Below are 24,216 nucleotides of genomic sequence, written 5' to 3'. Positions count from 1 at the left end.
AACGGCCTTACTGGTAAACCCTGCCACCTAATTTCCCGACAAGACAAACGAGGATCTCAAATTATTTATTATAGTTATTAAAATTATTTGTCTCAAATTATTTATAGTTTTAGAAGCTTAAAACGTAATTAATTATATTTTCTCATTTCATATAGTGCTTGAGATTTGAACTTGGAACCTTAAGGTGAATTTTTCATTTCTTAAAAATCACTAAACCAACCTTTTTTCTTGTAGTTATTCAAACTCTATATATTTTGTTTTTGATGACATAAGAATCCGCAATTGCTATCCTTTGGATGCGCACAGGGTAAACCCAGCTCCTGTGTCATAGCTCGCAAACCACACAGGAGAGGTAACTCGCACTTGACAAGCCCTGTGCGACGAGCTCGACCCAGAAGGCAAATCTCCTGCTATTGTAGGCAGGGAGGGGGTTTTGAACCTGAGAGACCTCCATTATGAAAGCCCTATGCTCAACCAATTGAGCCACCCTTGCGGGTTTTATTCAAACTCTATATATGTACATAAAAATTAAATAAGTACCTTATATATAAGTTTTAATTCTTTGCCGAAGATGTTCGGGTCAACAACCTTGCTGGACCTAGATCTGCCTCTGCATAGATAGAGTAAATATTTAACGGAGAAAGATTATAAATTACATATAAATAAGGATAAATTTAAATTTATAATGGCCATGTAAAAGAAGAAAATGACAAATAATTTGGGACGGATGAACTAGCACTCAACGGCATTGCGCAGTTATATTGGCTGTTGAGTCATCATGCTTCGAGACAGGGAAGCCGTACACACGCCGACACGCGGCAATTTTTATTTAGAAAAAGTTGGAAATTTGTGGGGCTAAAAGTTAAAGATTCACTATTTGGAGAGGACACGTTTCGCATTTTCATTGGTAATTTCAGTTTTTTCCCATTATTGTCTTGTTTTGGTTTGTCTAGTCTATTTTATCCTTCTCTTGTCTTTTACGAGTTTAACCCTGGAAACCTATAAACTGAAACTTGAACATTTTTTGTTTTTTGAGTTAATAAGCATGAAGTTAGAAGTTCCACCAAATATAGTTACTATTTGAACTGTCAGGATTTATTTTAACTAATTTTTTCAAATACTTCCTAAATATTTTAAATTGTTAACTATTGTAATTTATAGTATTTTGATGCAATTTGTAATTATGTAAATTTTATTTCAAAAAATGAAGATTCTATATCTGAATTCACACCGGGCATTAGTTAATTTGATCCTCATACTTTGAATCAAATCAAACAAAATGAAACGAAGGAAGTATTGCTTAATTAGATATCACCCAGCCACATGGTGGAATGATAGAGATATGGGGTTGAGCTCTGGACCGAGAATACAAAGATCTCTAATAGGGAGCGATCACCTTTAAATGATCTATATGCAATGCATAATTAAATTGTTGAGACAACGAATTTCAAATATCAGATGACTAAATAGAAATATATAGCTCAGTCAGATTTTCAAAATATTTATTTCTTAATTATATCAAAGATTTTGAAGGAAAGCCTCGGATCACAATAGGTTTGTCCTCGGAGCACAATAGATTTATAGTCCATCTGATTTTAGGTCATGAGTTTGAACCATGGAATCAGCCATTGATGCTTGTCTTAGGAAGTTTGCTTACATTATACCCTCTTGTAGTGCGCCCCTCGTTGAACATGCGTAAATGCGAAATGTTTTGAGAGCCGGGCTACCTTTTCATAGTTTGAAAATTTTGATTAGAGTTTTGAACTAAGAATAATCTACTAAATTAGTATGCCATTATTGATTGGGATATGGACTCGTAAAAGTCAGTTTTTTCATTTGACAAATTAAAGAAGGTTTTCATTGTTTACTCAAATTGTCCACTTTAATTTTGATCTCTACCACTTAACCATTTAGGCTTAATTCTAAATAAAAGAATCTGACAAAATGACCTTATCATGTGCCTAGTCATGTTTCTTGTCATTTTATATTCGTATGAATTAAAAAAATAGATTATGAAACAAGTGCCTTTTAGTCTTTTAATATAGGAAAAGTAAGAGGTGGAGGGTTACTATTATTAGAATAGTGGACACGTGACGGTCTTGCAGTAATGATCCTAGAATTGTGTTTTATATTTAAATATTCACACAGCACTTTCTTATCTTGTCTTCTTTGATTCTCTCTCTTTTATTTTTCTACCTGTATAAGGACACAAGGACTCGCATGCACAATTATGAATAGACCAAACCCCACATTAAATCTTTATATGGTTGATACATTTCCACAAAGAGAAACTTATCATTAAGATATATTGTCTCTCCAATCAATTATCTCATGTGAGTCTTCTTTAATTTTCCTCTTAATGATTTCTTATTTTTGCATGCTCCCTTTTGCTTGATCAGGAAAGTTGAGTAAATTTTATTTTCTGTCTAGATTTATTCAGACAAGCCTACTACTATCATTTTCTTGATTAAAAGTTTGTTGGCAGAAGGGGGAAAAATATACTTTTAGCTCCCCTTTTGGTTGATCTAGGACGAACTGCCTGTTCATTTCTGGCGTTATTGTGTCTATAAATATGGATGTTAATTTGTGTTAATATATCGTTAGTGATAATTATAGTAGTAAAAGGAATTTACGCAGGATGGCCTTAGGATGGACACCCATTTAATTGTTGACCCAGTTAAGAAAAATTGTTCAAATATATACATCCCTGTAGTATCATTCCTCCTCCTCTTCCTTCTCTATTTGTAGCTAAAACTCCTGGCGATTCGTCAAAGATCTATGACCAAATTTTGGTGATCACCATAACATCATGTGTTTGGTGAATTTCTACGCAACATGTTAAGATGATCACCAGGATTAATTTGATAGGAATCCAGACTATCACCATAATTTGTTTCAGGTAAGTCTCCTGGGAATTCGCCAGGATTTTGCACTCGATTCTTACAATTTATTTAATGAGGTTAAAATTTAAACGTTGACATCGGATAATCCTATTTCTGCATATTACCCTAATAGCAAGGTTCTTGGAACACTAAATATTTGTGAGGAACGCTATGCTTTTTGAAGCTTACTTCTAAACTTTTGGTTATATTTTGCTTTCTATTGTGCTAATCATAATTTGTGTGGCTTCGTGAGGTAATCATCCTTTTCATGATAATTCACTATTTATGAACCCTTTTCTTATAGTAGTTTTTTTCCCCTTAGAAACTTGAGTTATCATTGGATTAATTAGTTGAAACCAAAGACTTAAGAATACAGAAAGAATTTCTTAAATGGCTAGTCAAGTTAAGAAAATTACAAAATAAAGTCACTTTGTTTTGTATTGGTTACTCAAGTTAAGAAAATTTCGAAATAAAGTCACTTTTTTTTTATTAATAAAATTACTGCGTATTATATTTTAGGAAATCATTATTGTTGAATTACGAACTATGCCCGAAATCTTTACAGGCATTTTAAATTCTAAATTATATTTCCCATGGGACCCAACTAGCAGCCTAGTAATAAAATTTAGTGAAAACATTTACTTGGGATAATTTCGGTCTCATCAAAATCAGGAAGTGCTTTTCCACCGGGGAAGCTACTAATCCAAAAATCACAACTCAAAGCACAATATTGAATTTGGAAACGTGATTAAGTGAATCAAAAGATTACAACTCAAAATACAGTGTTGTATTTGAAAACGTAATTAAGTTTTTCCTCTTTCTCTATTAACAATGACGTGAAAAGATATATAGAAACTGTACTTAGGGGTGACAAACACTTTCACTAAAAAAGTAATTAAGAAAGTAATTAAGTGTTCAATTTTCTTACATCATTATTAAATAGAGAAAGATGAAAAATTTAATTACGTTTTCAAATACAAATTTATGTTCTTAGTTGTGATTTTTCTATTAGCAGCTTCCCCGTGGACAAGCAATTTCTAGTTTTGATGAGATCGAAAAGGATTCCAAGTAAATATTTTCAGTACATTTTACTATGAGGCTACTAGTTGGGTCCTACATGGAATATAAATTAAAATTAAAATGTCAACAAGGATTTCTGACAAATTTAAGTCATAATCTGACAATAGTAATTTTCTAAAAGATAACACAAAAACTACGCTGAGTGACTTTATTGATACAAAATAAAATAAAATGACCTTTGCTCCAAATTTTCATAACTTGAATGAACATTTGAGAAATTTACTCTAGAAATATATTAAGGAACTTCTATCTAGATTCCAATGAGGAAAGTATAAGTTTCTCTAGGTGTGCTAAAAAGTTATTGAGTTTAACTTATGAATGTCGATAAAGTAAAAAGTATCACCCAAAATTTTTTACATATAGTTCTTCGTAACAGATTAAATTTGTATCTGTTACGATATATAAACGTGACTTGATATTATAAAAACTAAATTTGCGTTATAAGTTAAACTCAAATTTAGTTGATGATTGAAAAGGAGAAGGAAAATAATCACCAATTCGTGCACCTCAAACACTATATCTTTAAGGAGGTCAGTAAACAATAAATATAGCTTGTTAAGGACATGTTATGTAATGGTTTGGGAATAAAAAATTAGGAATATAGTGTACGAAAATTAGTCATTAAATCTGTAATTAATTAAAAGGAGATGGATAGGTCAGGACTCGGGAGGGAATCGAATATTTTGGTTTTTGCTGACCAAGAGAGATAAAGCTAGTAAAAATTGTCATTCGACATATAACTATATGCTATATTGTCGTCCACTTTGTCTTACGTTTCCGTGTCTAATTTGGAAAAAATAATATTTGGAGTTTTAGAGGCTAGATTTAAGTCAATTTCTCAGATGGGTTTTTTCCTCAATTTATAAGTTTTTCATTTACGATCAGAAATGGGAGCTGGTACTTGCGGAGAAGTTGAACGTACAATGTTCCAAAAATCAGGTAATATTGCAACTTCTGAATTTTGTTACGGTATGAGTATAACTTGAGACTAAGTTTCACTTTTGTTCTCCATTCATATCTTTGCCGTTACTAAATTACTTCATATTTGCCCTTATTATTAACAAAGCTCTGACGTGGAGGAGTGGACCATATGTGTCCATGCTTTTAGAGACAAAAGATTCAAATTTACCTCTTCAATTTTTTTACTATGGTTTAAGATTATTCTCGTGTCTCAGCTTCGGTAGGGATCAAGAGTAAGTAGGAAAAATATTTTTTTACTATCATTTAAGATATTGTCGTGTCTGAGCTTCGGTAGGGGTCAAGAGTAAGTATGACATTTTTCCTAATGGTTGGGATAAAGTTTAAGTTAATGAGAAACTTGAGATTAAGTTGATAAGGGAAAAGGTTCAAATTTGCCACTATGCTCCGAAGTTGCTCAATTTTGCCGTTCGTTACACTTCTCTATTTTTCTTTTCATACTTCTTAATTAGCAAATCGTCTCGTATATGCCCTTGTCATTAGCACAACTTAAGCGTGAAGTGGGTTGACTCCACATGTCCAAATTTATCGAGAACAAAGGTTCAAATGTACCTCTAATCTTTTGTTTTATTATATTTAAAATTACCTTCATGTTTGAGCTTCGTTAGGGCTTAAGGACATGAATGAACTTTCCCCTAGCGTCGCGGTAATATTAAATCAAAAGTTTAACGAAGGCTACTCAACTCCGAAAGTACAAGAACAATTTTTTTTTTTGAGATAGAAGCAATTTTATTTTATTTTGGTTAAAATATTTTCTTTTATTAGCAGATAGTGATTGCAAGAGAGAAGGAAAACATGTAGGAGCTATACCTATAATCATGGGTGGAAATTTAAGAGCAGCTAATCAATTTGAACTGATGGCCCCCTCAATTGTGAGCAATATTCTCCTCTCTTTCTTTTTTATGTGAATTGTGAATATTGAACTCAAATATTTAGTCTACTTAATTTAATGCCATTTTCAGGCATTCAAATCATATCCCTATTCAGAAGTACCACAATATTCTGGTGGCAATGTGACTGTTGCTTGTCCCGAGCCTATGGTATGTATGTTGTAGTCACTTAACTCATGTGAGTTTATGTTCTTTGTAGATAGGAAAAAATATTTACATTAGTCGGGTCATTCGTACGGTAATGACAGGTAACTATTTCTATGATAAACATTAATTGGTTACTTGGTAAAACTGGTAACACTCTATTACATGTATGTTAAAATTCATGAATAGTGTAATATTCCCCCCGTTCACTTTTACTTGTCCACTTTGGACTTTTCACGCTGTTTATTTTTCTTGAAACATTTAAAATTCATGAATAGTGTAATACTCCCTCCGTTCACTTTTACTTGTCCACTTTGGACTTTTCACGCTGTTTATTTTTCTTGAAACATTTTCCATGTTTCAAGAAAAATATTTTCCCTCATATCAAACACACCACAAACTTATAACATACATGATACAAGAAAAATGTATACAAAAAATAATTAAAGTAAATCTCAAGCGATAAACCGAAATTTAAGTTAATATTAAAAACGGGCTAGAATTGGGCTAATATTGGGCTAATTCGGAGATTACTTTAAACTGGGCTATGTTGGGTTGGGCTAAATCTAGCCCAATATGAAATTATCTTGAGCTCAACTCATAAAATTTTGAACGGGTTGAGCAGGCCATCATCTTTTGAGCCAAATTTGACACCCCCTAGATTTTACACGTCTGATCATGAAGAAAAGGAATTAGGCCCTACGTGAGGCGGCATATTACAAACATAATTAAGAAAATAAAAGTGTTCAAACGAATTCTAGCTTAGTATAAACCAGAGTACTTTTGGAACCATATTCTTGAATTAGATGACTATTTCTAGATGATGAGGCACTGTATTTTTTTTAAAAAGATTTGCTTGTAGGCCTATCAATGATTCGTGTTTTCTTCATTAATTATTATCAACAGGTAAATCAAAATATAGAAAGATCAGCAGTGCATCATAATGGTAGAATGATATTGCCGGCTGAAGTGAAGGAGGAGCCAATGTATGTAAATGCCAAACAGTACCATGGAATTATAAGGCGAAGGCAACTCCGTGCTAAGGCTTTGTTGGAGCAAAAAGTTGTAAAATCAAGAAAGGTAATTAATTAGTCTTCCTGTTTAATTACACATATATAGACATGTTTGATTTGACAAACATAAAGAATGTAATAGTCTATTTATCATCCTGGGATTTAACTTATACTGCATATACTAGATAATGCAACGATTTTTTACACTACCAACGGAGTTTAACATGTCAAGTTATTAATTCCACTATTTATTGGTTGTTACTCCTTTGTTGTTATCTTTTAGATAACCCGAGATTATATAGATTCTTTTATAATTCCAGTATATATATGTTAAACTCAATCCTGCACCATAGAAGGTGTTTTCTTCGTCATATTTGGGTGCATTTCATGAATTGGTTAACCGATCGCCTTATATTGACACCTGTTACTATTAGGCATACTGATGAATGGTCTAGCAAAAGTGAACTAAGGATCTAGAGTCATTTTGTTCAATAAATGAGTGTAAATTATCTGATGACATGCGTACATTTTAAATGTTCTTTTACTATTTATTTATGCATGTTTTGAGTCGAAAGTAACAGAATTAATTGAACACACATAGATCCACGCCTCTAATTTGTCTTAACTCATGAGGTACAAAATTTCTGCACCTTTTTAGCTAGTAGTTCAAGATTTGGAGATCTAGTAAAAGGTCAGGTGAGTAAATAATGTTATTTTGCTTGTTCAAATGTGTATCAGCCTTATCTTCATATGAACATACATATATAGTTGGAGTTGAAAGTAATGAATTCAGTTGAATGACGACATGTAAATGATGTTGCTTTTATGTTCAAAATGCATGTAAAAAGCCTTATCTTCATGAATCTCGGCACCGGCATGCGATGAGAAGAGCTAGAGATGGTGGAGGCAGATTTCTCAACACAAAGAAGAAGATTCAATCTACTACTAATGGCAATAATGATAATGCAACTCCAAACAGTGAAGGCAAAGGTTCATTGAACTCTGATTCTTCTCAAAGTTACTTAGTCAATTATGGACATGATATTGGATCATCAAATAGTAGTGCTATTGAGGGATTTCTGTACCAAGGAATAGATGATAATAGTACAGAAAATCTTCAACTGGGTTGTTGTCATTATCAGTGGAACCTCAATGACAACCATAGCAATTGCATGCAGTCACAAGCGCGCTTCTAATCTCCAGCATTTCTAAAGAGTCGTTCTGCCAGACGTCTAGTAGTCTTTGACTTAGTATTTGAATCGTAAATCTCAGTGCACGTACAAGGCGTTTCCCATCTGACTGATCTACTATAGTTTAATTTTCTATTTTGGGAGTTATGTAAATATCCAATATTCCTGCAGCTGTAACTTTATCTGAAATATACAATACTGTGGTAGTATAGTATCAGTTTTGGGTTTGTCAGTGGGCCTACATGCTTTGAGGTACTATCTAACTTTGAGGGAAATTTTAATCCTAGATGTAAAAGTTTAATAGCAACATTAAAATGATAAGGAAAAGGGAAGTGGTTTTCGGTGTTTGCCTTTGCTTACATATTCTATGAGAACTGAATAAACTTGTTGAAAAAGTAACTGCAACGCATAAAGCGGGACAGAGGGAGTAGTACTAGGTTAGCAAGATCCATCATAGATCTCTTTCTACATTGATATCAGGAAATAAAAAAACTGTGGTTCTCTCAAAGGGGTTCGAGCCCTCTGCGTTTGACTTAAAGAAGAAAAACAACTTTGAAACAGAACTGGATACCACTAAGTTCTGGGATGTGTGATATTAGAGCTCAGCTGGTTCTCACAGTTGGCGTACATGTTTAGTCCTCTTGTCCGTCCTGGGGCTCCTCCTTTGAGCAAAGATAAGTCCTGAACGTACCTGCAACAAACAGGATTCTAAAATTCTCATGTGGAAGGGATAATCGACTATCTAGAGAGAAAAAGACTACATACATGTTGTTTGATGCCTTTTCATGTTCAACAGCACTAGAGTTGATCAGAAGCTTTTGATCAATCTTTGACACTGAAAGTTCGCTGGATAAATCTATTGATTCTGGAACTGCATTTGAGAAATGGCCCAGTAGAGATCTAGTAGCTCAGTTGGTTGGTGTTGCTCCCAAACGCACACGCAAGTATACGTGGTCGTACAAGTAATATAGACTGTTAAGTCCAGATATCGATCCCACAGAGACTTAGATTATACTGTTGAACTAATTCAAATCTGAATAAAACTATTCAAGAGAGTAAAAACCAAGATTATTTGTTGTACTAACTAAAACTGAAAAGTAAACAATTTATGATGGGTGATTTTTATAACTGGGACTACGTTGACAAGGACTGTAAGAATTATCAGATGAGAGAGATATCTAGGGTTATGGCTTTCGACAATCCAGTTGATATTCAGACTATTCCACCTATTTTATTTCCGGGGTTACTAGTTGACGGGTTGATTATGCTTTATGATATTCTCTCGAACTACTCACAAGCCTGTAGATGTTACCTCAATGCCTATATCTCTATGGTCATGAGATGTAACAAGAACGCCTTTATTCCACCGTATTCAACTAAGTAGGGCTAACGGGTATATCTTTATCCTCATTAGCAAAACGATTAAATCGAACAAACTCTATTTATTCTTATTACGTACGTGAATTCCCTTTCTCAAGTTCAATCCACGCACCATAGATAGTGTCTAACTATTGGCCAGATAATCAAACAATTAAAACCAAGAATAAATAAGCAACCCACGATATGGAAAATCAATAGATAGTAATCATCATCAAATCAACTTTCAAGTCTTTCGCCACAACCCTAGAATTAGGAGATTAGCTACTCATGGTTCGATCATAGACAAAAGAAGCCATGAATAAACTAGGGTTGAAAAAGATGAAAAATAAAATAACCTAGAGAGAGAAAAAGGAGGACGGTGGCTTACAAATCCTTGAATAATCCTCCAATACCGTTCTCAGCTATCAAAACGTCTATATACAGGCTAGGGTAAAACTAATACATAAAGAATCCAAATCCTAGTCTAATCGGGAAAAAAAAAATCCGCAGAGTCCCGCTTTCCTTCCGCATCGCGGAAGGATCGCGCAAGGTTCTGCAGCTATTCGCTTTTTCCCCGCGATGCGAGTCGATGGCCTGAAGTTCTGAAGCTTATCGCGATCCTTCCGCGATGCGGAAGGAAAGCGAGGTTCTGTAAGTGATTACTCTTCCGTTAGTTCATCCTTTGCGGTAATCGACTTGTCGCCTCGGCCAATCGACATCTGCTACGAATTCCAATCATTTCAAGCACATTTTCCATCGTTTGTCGTCATCGTACCTATACACATGAAAATGTAACGACATAAGTTCAAATACGACGGTTACTTCATGAATTAAGCGATAAAAGTCACAAGAAGAAGTTGTAATACGACACAAAACATGATATTTGTGCCAAATATCAGTTGGCTACCTGAACTTTCACTTTGTTGGTGAGGGTTCGAATTCTCACGTTGTAATCCCCTCCTCATTTCCCCTACCCCTATGTAATAAAAAAATAATTTAAAAATAAATAAATAAATAAATGGCCCATGATTTGATGCCATATGTAGAAATCTAATAACTCAGGACAGTCCACAGTCCACACTCCACAGTGACCAAAATCTTCACCTTAAAGATGATAGGTGAAGTACCGAAATGAAGCGATAACCATAGGGGTTATTCACCAAAGAGAGAATTTCTCTCCGTTCTTTAAGGAAATAAGTGTTCTAAACCTTCAAAAAGAACACCATTAACTAAATCATAAAACAGTTGCAGTTTATGCATCGATAAAGAAAGTACCAATATTTAACGGAATTAATAACATGGAAGCAGGGATACCTTGCCAGCATCAGCAACCACCTCAACATCTTCTACACTGGTTCCATAGAGATTACCATGAACGGAAGCAAACTCGAGGAACTTGCCATCCTTTATCCCTCTCTCCATTACATTGCGGTCAGTAAAATAATAATGAATCCCATTCCGCTCCTTTTCTCTTGGTGCTCGAGTTGTGTGGCTCACAGAAAATCCGAACATGGATGGAAATTCTTTCATTAGCTTTGATATCAAGGTACCTTTACCCACTCCAGAAGGGCCACTAATGACAATTGGCTTCTCAACATCGCCCGATACTCCTTTGCTCCAGGCAACCACCTCATTCCCTAAAGCCTTTTCCTGTTCTCTAACAAATGGAGTGCCCACCTACAAAAGCATGACAGAGCTTTTAGCGCAACACAGAGAAGAGGTTTTAGAATTAATTCATTAACTTAAATCATTGTATCCATTATTTCATTTCGACATTATTCAACAAATAAAATGATATCGTTATCCATAAATAAGCAGTTTTCAATTACGGGTGTGTTTGGTACAGAGCAAAACATTTTTCAGAAAATATTTTTCAAGTTTCCTATATTTCTGTAATTTTCTAAACCACTGAATCAACTTCTTTTCTTGTATTTAGAAAAACTAAACAACTACCTTATATATAAGGTGTAATTTTTTGAGGAAGACGTTCGGGTTAACATCCTTGCCGGGCCCTAGATCCGCCCCTGTATATATAGAGTAAATATTTAATGGAGAAATTGTTTACCCCGAATTCGGATAATCAATTATATTTGTGAGTGGGTATAAGATATGTGGTTAAGCCTTAATCTACTTGATAAAAGAAAGGTATAAATGTGGATACAATATGAAGAGAATAATGATAATCGGTGGTTTGCAATACACTTGTATGTTTACTAATGTATGAGTGTCACTTGATTAAAAAATGCAAGAAATAAATACAACAAATGTGACCGAAATCGAGTATTTGAGAGAGATTTTGTATATATATTGTTGTTACAAAGTGTTCTTGATGTGTTGAAGCCAACCCCAAAAAGGAGAGGGATGAACTCTATTTATAGTATTGCCCTTATGGGCCTCATGCAATACAAATCATTAAAAAATAAGATGAAGGACAACTCTGAGTGAGTTAGGTTGACCGTACTATCTGACACACGCATGGTTGGTGGTTGACCATGGCAGGACGCTACCGATGCGTGGCTCACGCGCAACGACTCTACCGGACCAATAGCCACAAATATTCGGACTAACGGCCCCGACCGACCCAGTGGTGAAGAAACCGGACCAAACGGTGCCCCTGCTCAGCCCCGGTTCGAGCGTTCCTCCGGTTCAGAAAGAAAGTCTTCACCGATGTTCTTGTAACCTTCTTCGTTCGGTCCCCCGTCTCACCAGTTCGACTCATATCCGATTTTTACCGTACACAGAAATATTATAAATTAAATATAAATAAAGATAAATTTAATCAAATATTGCTTCAAATTAATATTTTTAATGGCCATGTAAAATAAGAAAATGACTAACAATTTGAGACGGATGGAGTAGCACTTAACGGCATTGCGCAGATATATTGACTGTTGAGTCATCACGCTTAGAGACAGGGAAGCCGTACACACGCCGACACGCGGCAATTTTTATTTAGAAAGTTGGAAATTTGTGGGGCTAAAAGTTAAAGATTCACTATTTGGAGTGGACACGTTTGCCACTTTCCAATATTGGTAGGTTCAATTTTTTGCCGTTATTGTCTTGTTTTGATTAGTCTATTTTATCCTTCTCTTGCCTTTTACGAGTTTAACCCCGGAAACTTATAAACTGAAACTTGAACATTTTTTGTTTGAGTTAATAAGCATGAAGTTAGAAGTTCCACCAAATATAGTTACTATTTGAACTGTCAGGATTTTTTTAATAATTTTTTCTAAATATTTTGAATTATTAACTATTGTAATTTATAGTATTTTGATGTAATTTTTAAATATGTAAATTTTATTTTAAAAAATGAAGATTTCATGTCTGAATCCACACCAGACATTAATTAATTTGATCCTCATACTCCGAATCAAACCCAAAAAATTGAAACGGAGGAAGTATTACTTAATTAGATATCATCCAGCCACATGGTGGAATGACAGAGATATTGGCTTGAGCTCTGAATCGAGAATAGAGAGATCACCAATAGGAAGCAATCGCCTTTAAATGATCTATACGCAATGCATAATTAATTTGTTGAGACAACAATTTCAAATATCAGACGAGTAAATAGAAATATATAGCTCGGTCAGATTTTCAATATATTTCTTAATCATATCAAAGATTTTGAAGGAAAGCCTCGGAGCACAATAGATTTGTAGTCCATATGATTTATAGGTCATGAATTTGAACCATGAAATCAACCATTGATGCTCGTTTTAGGAAGTTTGCTTACATTATACCCTCTTGGAGTGCGTCCCTCGTTGAACATGGTGAAATGTTTTGAGAGCCGGGCTACCCTTTTTCATGGTTTGAAAATTTTGATTAGAATTTTGAAGTAAGAATGATCTATTACATTAGTATGCCATTATTGAGTGGGATATGGACTCGTAAAAGTCAGTTTTTTCACTTGACAAATTAAAGAAGGTTTTCAATGTTTACTCAAATTGTCCACTTTTATTTTGATCTCTACCACTTAACCATTTAGGCCTAATTCTCAAAGAATCTGACAAAATGACCTTATCTTGCACCTAGTCATGTTTCTTGTCATTTTATATTCGTATGAATTAAAAAAATAGATTATGAAACAAGATCCTTTTAGTGTTTTAATATAGGAAAAGTAAGATGTGGAGGGTTAATATTATTAGAATAGTGGACACGTGACGGTCTTGCAGTGATGATCCTAGATTGTGTTTTTATATTTAAATATTCACACATCACTTTCTTAAATAGCAACATTAAAATGATAAGGAAAGGGAAGTGGTTTTCGGTGTTTGCCTTTGCTTACATATTCTATGAGAACTGAATCAACTTGTTGAAAAAGTAACTGCAACGCATAAAGCGGGACAGAGGGAGTAGTACGGAGTAGTACTAGGTTAGCAAGATCCATCATAGATCTCTTTCTACATTGATATCAGGAAATAAAAAAACTGTGGTTCTCTCAAAGGGGTTCGAGCCCTCTGCGTTTGACTTAAAGAAGAAAAACAACTTTGAAACAGAACTGGATACCACTAAGTTCTGGGATGTGTGATGTTAGAGCTCAGCTGGTTGTCACAGTTGGCGTACATGTTTAGTCCTCTTGTCCGTCCTGGGGCTCCTCCTTTGAGCAAAGACAAGTCCAGAACGTACCTGCAACAAACGGGATTCTAAAATTCTCATATGGAAGGGATAATCGACTATCTAGAGAGAAAAAGACTACATACATGTTGTTTGATGCCTTTTAATGTTCAACAGCACTAGAGTTGATCAGAAGCTTTTGATCAATCTTTGACACTGAAAGTTCGCTGGACAAATCGATTGATTCTGGAACTGCATTTGAGAAATGCCCCCGGTAGAAATCTAGTAGCTCAGTTGGTTGGCTACCTTAACTTTCACTTTATTAGTGAGGATTCGAATCCTCACGTTTTAATCCCCTCCTCTTTTCTCCTTCCCCTACCTATCTAATAAAAAAATAATGTAAAAATAAAAAAATGGCCCATGATTTGATGCCATATGTAGAAATCTAATAACTCAGGACAGTCCACAGTCCACACTCCACAGTGACCAAAATCTTCATCTTTTGGAAAAAGATGATAGGTGAAGTACGGAAATGAAGCGATAACCATAGGGGTTATTCACCAAAGAGAGAATTTCTCTCCGTTCTTTAAGGAAATAAGTATTCTAAACCTTCAAAAAGAACACCATTAACTAAATCATAAAACAGTTGCAGTTTATGCATCGATAAAGAAAGTACCAATATTTAACGGAATTAATAACATGGAAGCAGGGATACCTTGCCAGCATCAGCAACCACCTCAACAGCTTCTACACTGGTTCCATAGAGATTACCACCTCAACAGCAAACTCGAGGCAACCACCTCATTCCCTAAAGCCTTTTCCTGTTCTCTAACAAATGGAGTGCCCACCTACAAAAAGCATGACAGAGCTTTTAGCGCAACACAGAGAAGAGGTTTTAGAATTAATTCATTAACTTAAATCATTGTATCCATTATTTCATTTCGACATTATTCAACAAATAAAATGATATCGTTATCCATAAATAAGCAGTTTTCAATTACGGGTGTGTTTGGTACAGAGCAAAACATTTTTCAGAAAATATTTTTCAAATTTCCTATATTTTTGTAATTTTCTAAACCATTGAATCAACTTCTTTTCTTGTATTTAGAAAAACTAAACAATTACCTTACATATAAGGTGTAATTTTTTGAGGAAGTCGTTCGGGTTAACATCCTTGTCGGGCCCTAGATCCGCCTCTGTATATGTAGAGTAAATATTTAATGAAGAAAAATTATAAATTAAACATAAATAAAAATAAATTTAATCAAATATTGCTTCAAATTAATATTTTTAATGGCCATGTAAAATAAGAAAATGACAAACAATTTGAACGAATGGAGTAGCACTTAACGGCATTGCGCAGATATATTGACTGTTGAGTCATCACGCTTAGAGACAGGGAAGCCGTACACACGCCGACACGCGGCAATTTTTATTTAGAAAGTTGGACATTTGTGGGGCTAAAAGTTAAAGATAAAAACGTTAAAGATTCACTATTTGGAGTGGACACGTTTGCCAAGGTTCAATTTTTTGCCATTATTGTCTTGTTTTGATTAGTCTATTTTATCCTTCTCTTGCCTTTTACGAGTTTAACCCCGGAAACCTATAAACTGAAACTTGAACATTTTTTGTTTGAGTTAATAAGCAGGAAGTTAGAAGTTCCACCAAATATAGTTACTATTTGAACTGTAAGGATTTTTTAAATAATTTTTTCTAAATATTTTGAATTGTTAACTATTGTAATTTATAGTATTTTGATGTAATTTCTAAATATGTAAATTTTATTTCAAAAAATGAAGATTTCATGTCTGAATCCACACCGGACATTAATTAATTTGATCCTCATACTCCGAATCAAACCCAACAAATTGAAACGGAGGAAGTATTGCTTAATTAGATATCATCCAGCCACATGGTGGAATGACAGAGATATTGGCTTGATGTCTGAACCGAGAATAGAGAGATCGCCAATAGGAAGCAATCGCCTTTAAATGATCTATACGCAATGCATAATTAATTTGTTGAGACAACAACTTTCAAATATCAGACGACTAAATAGAAATATATAGCTCGGTCAGATTTTCAATATATTTCTTAATCATATCAAAGATTTTGAAGGAAAGTGTAACGACCCATTTGGTCGTTTAGCACTTGTAGACCTAGTATTCCTAAAACACTTTTCTGTGGTCTTATTTTAGTGTTTATAGCTTGCGGTAATGGGTGACTCGGTCATTTAAGTGACGGGTAAATTTTTGTATATATATATATATATTTATTTATTTATCGTGTGTGAATAGTTTATTTATAGGAATATGTGTTTCACACATATAGAATATAAGTTGGTATGAGAGCCTAGGTTACCCGGTCTATATGTACAAGAGCATGCCTAGTAGAGTCTTGTGGATGGGTACGATGAGCTCCGTATTTATCTGCAAGAGGCTATAAGGCATTTAGGAAACCTCAATTTTCTTGATTCTTTCGTGCTACTTTATTCTGATTGGTATCTGGACCACTTGAATTATCTGATTCCTCTCTATTCTCTCTCAGATGGTGATGAATACACGATCTAGTCATGCGAGGGATGTTGAGCCCGAGCCCGTTGTTGTGGCCGGCACTCGAGGTAGAGGTCGAGGACGAGCTAGGGGCCGTGGCCGTGTCAGAGGTCACGGTGCTGCACCAGCCAGGGACAGGGCTCCTGCAGCTAGACAGAGACGGGCGCCCTCACCATCTCCTGAGCGTGAGCCCGAGGTGGAGGAGCAGGATGGGGGAGGTTTGGGGCAAGCCCAGACTCACCCCGAGTATGTGGCAGACCCAGCGGTTCAGGATACGTTGGCCCGTATTCTTCTCCATTTGGAGGGCCAGCGGACTGCTGGGGGTGCTACTACTGGAGGTTCTCACACTCAGGCGGGTCTGCACACTCCAGAGCAGGGACAAACTCTTGGGATGCAGCCTGCCGCTGCTATGGCCCCGCGTATGGATGGATTTCGTGCTCCTGAGGGAATTCCTAGGCCAGTTGCTTTACAGACATTGACTCATCGTGATCAGGAGCTCATTTGGAGGTTCCTGAAGATGGAGCCGCCCATATGAGTTTATTGTAGATATGCATGAACGTCTATACCAGATGGGTATTGTGGAGACCCATGGAGTTGACTACACTACTTTCCAACTTCGCGATGATGCGAAGACTTGGTGGAGGTATTATGTGGAGAGTAGGCCAGTTGGTTCGCCTCCTCTCACTTGGGCTCAGTTTCATCAGGTTTTTCTTGACAAGTATGTACCTCGCCCCTTGAGAGAGCAGCGTAAGGAGGAGTTTACTCACCTTCAGCAGAGGGGTATGTCTGTAGCAGAGTATGAGGCTAGGTTTCTATTTTTGGCGAGGTATGCTACTCATATGATTCTGACGGATGAGGAGAGGGTCCGTAGATTTGTGAATGGACTCTCTCTTGATATTTATGTTCACTGTCTTCAGCATGTGACTCCTGAGGCTTCTTGGCAGAAGGTTGTTGATCATGCCATTAGTATTGAGGCTGCCCAGGTCCGAGCTTAGGGAGGATCGAGTGAGAAGAAGGTCCGTTATCAAGGTCAGTATAGTGGCTCTTCTAGTTACCGTGGTGGGGGTCATTCTTCGAGGTCCTATCAGTCGGTCCCCAATCGTCCGGTGCAGTCAGCTTTGCAGACTTCTTCTACTGGTCATCCCAGGCAGGGTGGATACGGGGCTGGCCAGTCTTAGGGAGGTTCATTTTCTAGGTCAGCTGCCCGTGAGAGCCCTTCCAAATCTTCAGCCTCCATTCATCAGTCTTCCGAGCCTAGGGTTTGCTGGGGTTGTGGCGATTCGGGGCACATTTCTAGATTTTTCCCTCGTGCTAGACAGAGTGGGGCTCAACAGGGTTCCAGGTTTCACGCTCCGAGGACTCCGGCGTCTACTGGTACCCGGGGTGGTTCTTTAGGGAGGGGCGGCGCTCAGTCAGGTCGCGGTGGTTTTCAGTCATTGAGAGGAGGACACCAGTCCGGGAGAGGTGGTACTCATGGCTCCAGAGGTGGGGCACAGTCTGTTCAGAGCGGCCGGGGTGGCGCACAATGTTATGCTTTTCCGGGTAGACCAGAAGCAGAGGCTTCAGATGCTGTGATCTCAGGTACTATTTCTGTTCGTCGTCAGCCGGCTTCGGTTTTATTTGACCCAGGGTCTACTTATTCATATGTGTCTACTTATCACTCTGTTGGTTGGGATTTGACTTGTGAGCATCTTAACCTGCCTATATATGTGTCTACTCCGGTTGGAGATTCTGTGTTGGTTGATAGAGTCTATCAAAATTGTCTAGTTACTTTCATGGGGTATGACACGTGGGTAGATTTGATGATCCTGGACATGTTAGACTTTGACATTATATTAGGCATGACTTGGTTATCTCCATATCACGCCATCTTGGACTGTCATGCCAAGACTGTTACGTTGGCCATGCCCGGGATTCCTAGATTAGAGTGGAGAGGTACTCCTAGCCCTGCCCCGAGAAATATCATTTCCTACCTTCGTGCGAAGAAGCTAGTGGATAAGGGTTGCTTAGCTTACTTAGCGCATGTTTGTGATACTAGTACAGATTCCCCATCTCTTGAGTCTGTGCCAGTGGTTTGTGAGTTTGCGGAGGTGTTTCCTGCCGATTTTCCAGGTATACCGCCCGATCGTGATATCGATTTTTGTATAGATTTGGAGCCTGGCACTCGTCCTATCTCTGTTGCACCTTATAGGATGGCGCCGGCTGAGTTGAGAGAATTGAAGGAGCAACTTCAGGATCTTCTGAACAAGGGATTCATTAGACCGAGTGTCTCCCCTTGGGGTGCTCCTGTGCTATTTGTGAAGAAGAAAGATGGTACCATGAGGATGTGTATTGACTATCGACAGCTGAACAAGGTGACTATTAGCAACAAGTACCCTATTCCTCGCATCGATGATCTATTTGACCAGCTTCAGGGTGCTTCTGTGTTTTCAAAGATTGACTTGAGATCGGGCTACCATCAGTTGAAGATTCGGGCCGAGGATATTCCTAAGACAGCCTTTAGGACTCGTTATGGTCACTACGAGTTCCTTGTGATGTCTTTCGGGCTTACGAATGCCCCGGCAGCTTTTATGACTTTAATGAATGGCATTTTTAAGCCATACTTAGATTCCTTCGTTATTGTCTTCACTGATGACATTCTGGTGTACTCAAAGAGCCGGGAGGAGCATGAGCAGCACTTGAGGGTTGTCCTTGGTTTGTTGAAAGAGAAGGAGCTTTATGCAAAATTATCTAAGTGTGAATTTTGGATGGAGTCGGTGGCATTCTTGGGCCATGTTGTGACGAAGGAGGAGATCATGGTTGATCCCAAAAAGATCGAGGCAGTTAGAGATTGGCCGAGGCCCACGACCGTGACTGAGATTCGTAGCTTTGTAGGGTTGGCCAGTTATTATCGTCGGTTTGTAAAGGGTGTTTGCTGCTATTGCGTCACCTATGACAAGATTGACCCAGAAGGAGGTTCCCTTCCTGTGGTCTGACGGTTGCGAGGAGAGCTTTCAAAAGCTCAAGGCGTTGTTGACTGCGGCTCTGATTTTGGCACTGCCCGTAGAGGGCAAGGACTACTCTGTTTATTGTGATGCATCCCGTATTGGTTTGGGCGCTATGTTGATGCAGGAGGGTAAGGTCATCGCCTATGCCTCGAGACAGTTGAAGGTTCATGAGAGAAACTACCCTACGCATGATTTAGAGTTGTTGGCAGTGGTCTTTTCCTTGAAAATCTGGAGGCATTATTTGTATGGGGTCCGTTGTGAAGTGTTCACTGATCATCGTAGTTTGCAGCATGTGTTTACGCAGAGAGATCTAAATTCCAGGCAGCGTAGATGGATGGAGCTCCTGAAAGATTATGATATTACCATACTTTACCATCCGGGTAAGGCGAATGTGGTAGCAGATGCCTTGAGTCGCAAGGCGGTGAGTATGGGTAGCTTGGCGAGATTTGCGGTGTCTGAGCGTCCCTTAGCCATGGAGGTTCAGACTCTGGCTAACCGTCTTGTCCGATTGGATCTTTCACATTCGGGTCGGGTATTTGCTTGTCTTAAGGCGAGATCGTCTCTCTTGGAAGAGATTAGGACGAGACAGTTTGAGGATCCTCAGTTGTGTAAGATTCGTGACAAGGTGTTGCGAGGCGAGGCCAAAGAGGCTATGCTCGATGGTGAGGGGGTTCTGAGGATGAAGAGACGGCTATGCGTTCCTCGGGTCGGTGATTTCATTCACATGATACTGAAAGAGGCTCATAGCTCCCGCTATTTTATTCATCCAGGTGCTACCAAGATGTATCGTGATTTGAGGCAACACTATTGGCGGGGTCGGATGAAGCGTGATGTTGCGGACTTTGTGGTTCGATGTGGAAATTGTCAACAGGTTAAGTATGAGCACCAGAGACCCGGTGGTGTGCTTCAGAGGATGCCCATTACCGAGTGGAAGTGGGAGAGGATAGCCATGGACTTTGTTGTGGGTCTTCCGAAGACCTTAGGCAAGTTTGACTCCATATGGATCATTGTGGATAGGTTGACTAAGTCAGCACATTTCATTCCTGTTCAGGTTACTTATAATGCGGAGCGGTTGGCCAAGATCTACATTCGTGAGGTAGTGCGGTTGCACGGGGTTCCTATTTCTATTATCTCCGATCGAGGCACTCAATTTACTTCCCATTTCTGGCGGACCTTGCAGGCAGAATTGGGTACTCAGTTAGATCTTAGTACTGCATTCCATCCCCAGACTGACGGACAGTCCGAAAGGACTATCCAGGTGCTTGAGGACATGTTGAGAGCTTGCGTTATCGATTTCGGTGGTCATTGGGACCAATTGTTGCCTTTGGCTGAGTTTGCGTACAATAACAGTTACCATTCCAGTATCGATATGGCACCGTTTGAGGCTTTGTATGGAAGGAGGTGTCGTTCTCCTATCGGGTGGTTTGACACTTTTGAGGTTCGACCATGGGGTACAGATCTATTGAGAGAATCATTGGATAAAGTGAAGCTTATTCAGGAAAAGCTTCGGGCAGCCCAAAGTAGACAAAAGATGTATGCGGATCGGAAGGTCCGAGATATGGCGTTTATGGTGGGGGAGCAAGTCTTGTTGAAGGTTTCACCCATGAAGGGTGTCATGAGATTTGGGAAGAGGGGTAAGTTGAGTCCTAGGTATATCGGCCCATTTGAGATCCTTCGTCGTATTGGCGAGGTTGCATATGAGTTGGCCTTGCCACCAGGCCTGTCAGGTGTCCATCCAGTTTTTCATGTTTCTATGTTGAAGAAGTATCATTCAGACGGGTCTTATATCATTCACTGGGATTCGGTACTGCTAGATGAGAATCTGTCATATGAGGAAGAGCCTATAGCAATATTAGATAGGCAGGTTAGAAAGTTGCGGACCAAAGAAATAGCCTCCGTGAAAGTTCAATGGAAGGATCGTCCAGTGGAGGAAGCTACTTGGGAGACCGAGGCAGATATGCGGAGTAGGTACCCTCAGTTATTTGGCGGCTCAGGTATTACCTCTCACCAATTTTCTCTTTTATTCGCTCGGGGACGAGCGATTGTTTGATTGGTATCTGATGTAACGACCCATTTGGTCGTTTAGCACTTGTAGACCTAGTATTCCTAAAACACTTTTCTGTGGTCTTATTTTAGTGTTTATAGCTTGCGGTAATGGGTGACTCGGTCATTTAAGTGACGGGTAAATTTTTGTATATATATATATATATATATATATCTATTTATTTATTTATCGTGTGTGAATAGTTTATTTATAAGAATATGTGTTTCACACATATAGAATATAAGTTGGTAAATAAGGTATTTAACGAAATGATTATATTTTATGCATATGGTTAAGTGAATAAGTAAATTATAGAAATTATTAAAATAAATCATGGGGCTTAACCCACTTCTTATGACCCATTTATCTTAGAAGCCTAGGGTTTAAAAACAATTCATTTACTTTGGGCAAAGAAAGAAAAATAAAATAAAAACAGAAACCCTTTGGCACAATAGCGGAAGAAAGCTACCGTGAACTGCTTCGTACACAACAGTTAAAAGGCATCAGGTAGACTTTACATTTTGTTTGCTGATATTTATTGTAATCATTACATAATGATTATTAATTGACTTTAATTATACTACAAAGTATCTCCTTCAAAATTTCTTAGACGGGCAAGTTGTTATTTATTATATTTTAACTACAGCAATTGAGTGTTTTATGGTCTAGCTTTTGGTGCCATTAGAATATTGTAAGCATTGTTGGATTCATCATGGCATAATGGTTACACGATTATATGAGGGCCAAGTGTAATGATTTTCTAGTAATCGAGCAATAACGAATGGGTATGATTTCTACGCATTTTTTTTTCCTTGGGTTGAAGTACTGTTTCCATCACTTAGTTCAGTTTCAGATTTTCCATATGTTATTATGTTACAAATACGACTGTAGCATATTAGGTTTATGAAATTAAATACTAGATGCATTGAATTGTATGTAGACCTTTAAATTTATGATATTTGAGTTGTGGAAGTTAGATTTTTATCCGAAATTAAGATTTGGGGGTAATTAAGGGTTTCGATCCTAGTCTTAAGAATTGAGAATTTATGACCCTTAAGTTACGAATGAAACTATTATTATTATTATTATTATTATTTTAAAGAAAATTTCAGTTTTACCCTTGTGGGTTCGTGGTCACTTTTCGGGGTATATTTTTGGGGTTTGGATATAAGCATAGAAATATAGATGTCCTTAGATTCGTATTCTAACGTAGATCGCATATTTGATAGATTTTGATCGTTCAGAGACTCTACGCAAAGGAAAGGCATTGGTTTGATTGTTCGTGGCACTCGCTCGGCATTGAGGTAGGTTACGACTTACCTTTTTGGTTAGACTTCGATTAGCGAAACATATGCATAGTTAGATATTGTCGGAGAAAGCATGTACGCTTTCGGGTACGAAGTTGGGATGGACTAGGTTGGTATTGTTGACTGATTTGTTGGCTTGTAGCCTTATATGGTTGTGTTGTGACTTGATTGGAAGTGATGATAAAGAAGAGAGTACACGAGGCCCGAGGTCCTTACCGGGATCGTGAGGTCACATGAGGCCCGAGGTTCTTATCGGGATCGTGAGAGTAAACGAGGCCCGAGGTCCTTACCGGGATCGTAAGAGTGGTACATGAACTTCGCGGGTCCCCCATGGGTTATAGCTGTTGGACGATGATCTACGTCGCCATATCATGTGTGTACGGGCATTGCGTTGCATTGTATTGTATTGTATTACCTTGCGTTGCGTATTCATTCTTCATATCATTCTTTTATGCCTTGGATTCTGTATATGTCTTTCTATATTTAGACTGATATTGTGGATTGTGATTTCTACTTGTACTTGATTGCGAGCATGTCTATCTTTCAGTTCTTCCCGTGTATATGTTAGCTAATTGTTGTTGGCCTATGATATCTACCAGTACTTGTGTTTGTACTGACCCTACCTTGCTGCATTCTTTCTGAGTGCAGAGTACGAGATCGGTACCACTTCTGCACCTCGACATTGATCCTGAGGCTATTTGCGAAGTTTGCTAGGGTGAGCTTATTGGACGAGTCCGCCACCCCTGGGACTCCTTCTTTACTACTTGTCTTGCTTTGATTCTTAGACAGTATTTCTATTTTTGAGACTCATGTATTATTCCGACACGTTAATTAGTGGCTCTTGTACTATTTCTGACCATTTTCCTTGGGTGGTATTTAGAATTGGGAATTCCGCACTTGGTATTTATAATATATGTTAGACTCTTCATTAATTTCGCTTTGTTTAGTAATTATTGTGGTATAACTGAATAAGGGGAGGGTTCTCCTACCATGGTGGGATATAGTAGGTGCCCGCACGACTTAGCGACATTTGGGTCGTGACAGAAAGCCTCGGAGCACAATAGATTTGTAGTCCATATGATTTATAGGTCATGAGTTTGAACCATAAAATCAACCATTGATGCTCGTTTTAGGAAGTTTGCTTACATTATACCCTCTTGGAGTGCGCCCCTCGTTGAACATGCGTAAATGTGAAATGTTTGAGAGCCGGGCTACCTTTTTTCATGGTTTGAA

General features: G+C 37.7%; 2 protein-coding genes, 1 long non-coding RNA gene and 1 pseudogene across 6 annotated transcripts; 2 read left to right on the top strand and 2 right to left on the bottom strand.

Annotated features, from left to right (window-relative positions):
* Window positions 1-2,176: 2,176 nt before the first annotated feature.
* Window positions 2,177-8,416, top strand: LOC132607496 (nuclear transcription factor Y subunit A-7-like). 4 transcript variants are annotated; one of them, XM_060321494.1, is made up of 6 exons: window positions 2,177-2,333; window positions 4,848-4,901; window positions 5,709-5,812; window positions 5,903-5,980; window positions 6,881-7,054; window positions 7,836-8,416. In XM_060321494.1, exons 2-6 carry the CDS (start codon window positions 4,850-4,852, stop codon window positions 8,181-8,183), a joined length of 756 nt encoding a protein of 251 aa, XP_060177477.1. In that variant the 5' UTR covers window positions 2,177-2,333; window positions 4,848-4,849; the 3' UTR covers window positions 8,184-8,416. The 4 variants fall into 4 exon arrangements, with proteins under 4 accessions (XP_060177477.1, XP_060177475.1, XP_060177476.1 ...); XM_060321492.1 differs by having other exon boundaries at window positions 5,706-5,812; XM_060321493.1 differs by lacking the exon at window positions 2,177-2,333 and adding an exon at window positions 2,546-2,899 and having other exon boundaries at window positions 5,706-5,812.
* Window positions 8,417-8,540: 124 nt separating this feature from the next.
* On the bottom strand, window positions 8,541-12,255 carry LOC132608369 (guanylate kinase 2-like). The gene is made up of 4 exons (XM_060322400.1): window positions 12,202-12,255; window positions 10,835-11,213; window positions 8,943-9,048; window positions 8,541-8,868 (listed from the first exon to the last, which is right to left on the bottom strand). The coding sequence occupies exons 1-4, from the start codon at window positions 12,253-12,255 to the stop codon at window positions 8,751-8,753; spliced, it is 657 nt and encodes a 218-aa protein (XP_060178383.1). The 3' UTR covers window positions 8,541-8,750.
* A 1,502-nt stretch (window positions 12,256-13,757) lies between these two features.
* LOC132607495 (uncharacterized) lies at window positions 13,758-15,413 on the bottom strand. Its single transcript, XR_009570294.1, has 4 exons — window positions 15,219-15,413; window positions 14,809-14,941; window positions 14,240-14,476; window positions 13,758-14,165 (listed from the first exon to the last, which is right to left on the bottom strand). It is a non-coding gene; the product is annotated as an uncharacterized LOC132607495 (long non-coding RNA).
* A 1,780-nt stretch (window positions 15,414-17,193) lies between these two features.
* On the top strand, window positions 17,194-23,669 carry LOC132608368 (uncharacterized; annotated as a pseudogene).
* The last annotated feature ends 547 nt before the right edge of the window (window positions 23,670-24,216 follow it).

Source organism: Lycium barbarum, chromosome 8 (genome assembly GCF_019175385.1).
Source record: "Lycium barbarum isolate Lr01 chromosome 8, ASM1917538v2, whole genome shotgun sequence".
NCBI classification, from domain to species: Eukaryota; Viridiplantae; Streptophyta; class Magnoliopsida; order Solanales; family Solanaceae; genus Lycium; species Lycium barbarum.
This window is presented reverse-complemented; position numbering and strand designations above follow the sequence as displayed.

Bases quoted from the DNA above. Each gene is read 5' to 3' on its own strand.
- LOC132607496 (XM_060321492.1), top strand. From the start codon at position 4,850: ATGGGAGCTGGTACTTGCGGAGAAGTTGAACGTACAATGTTCCAAAAA. The intron at 4,902-5,705 runs GTAATATTGCAA...TTCTTTTATTAG, and splicing joins TACAATGTTCCAAAAATCAG to CAGATAGTGATTGCAAGAGA. The intron at 7,055-7,835 runs GTAATTAATTAG...GCATGTAAAAAG, and splicing joins AAGTTGTAAAATCAAGAAAG to CCTTATCTTCATGAATCTCG.
- LOC132608369 (XM_060322400.1), bottom strand. From the start codon at position 12,255: ATGAGTCGAACTGGTGAGACGGGGGACCGAACGAAGAAGGTTACAAGA. The intron at 11,214-12,201 runs GTGAAGACTTTC...ATGCTTTTGTAG, and splicing joins AGAAGGTTACAAGAACATCG to GTGGGCACTCCATTTGTTAG. The intron at 8,869-8,942 runs GTATGTAGTCTT...TGTTTGTTGCAG, and splicing joins GAAAAGGCATCAAACAACAT to GTACGTTCAGGACTTATCTT.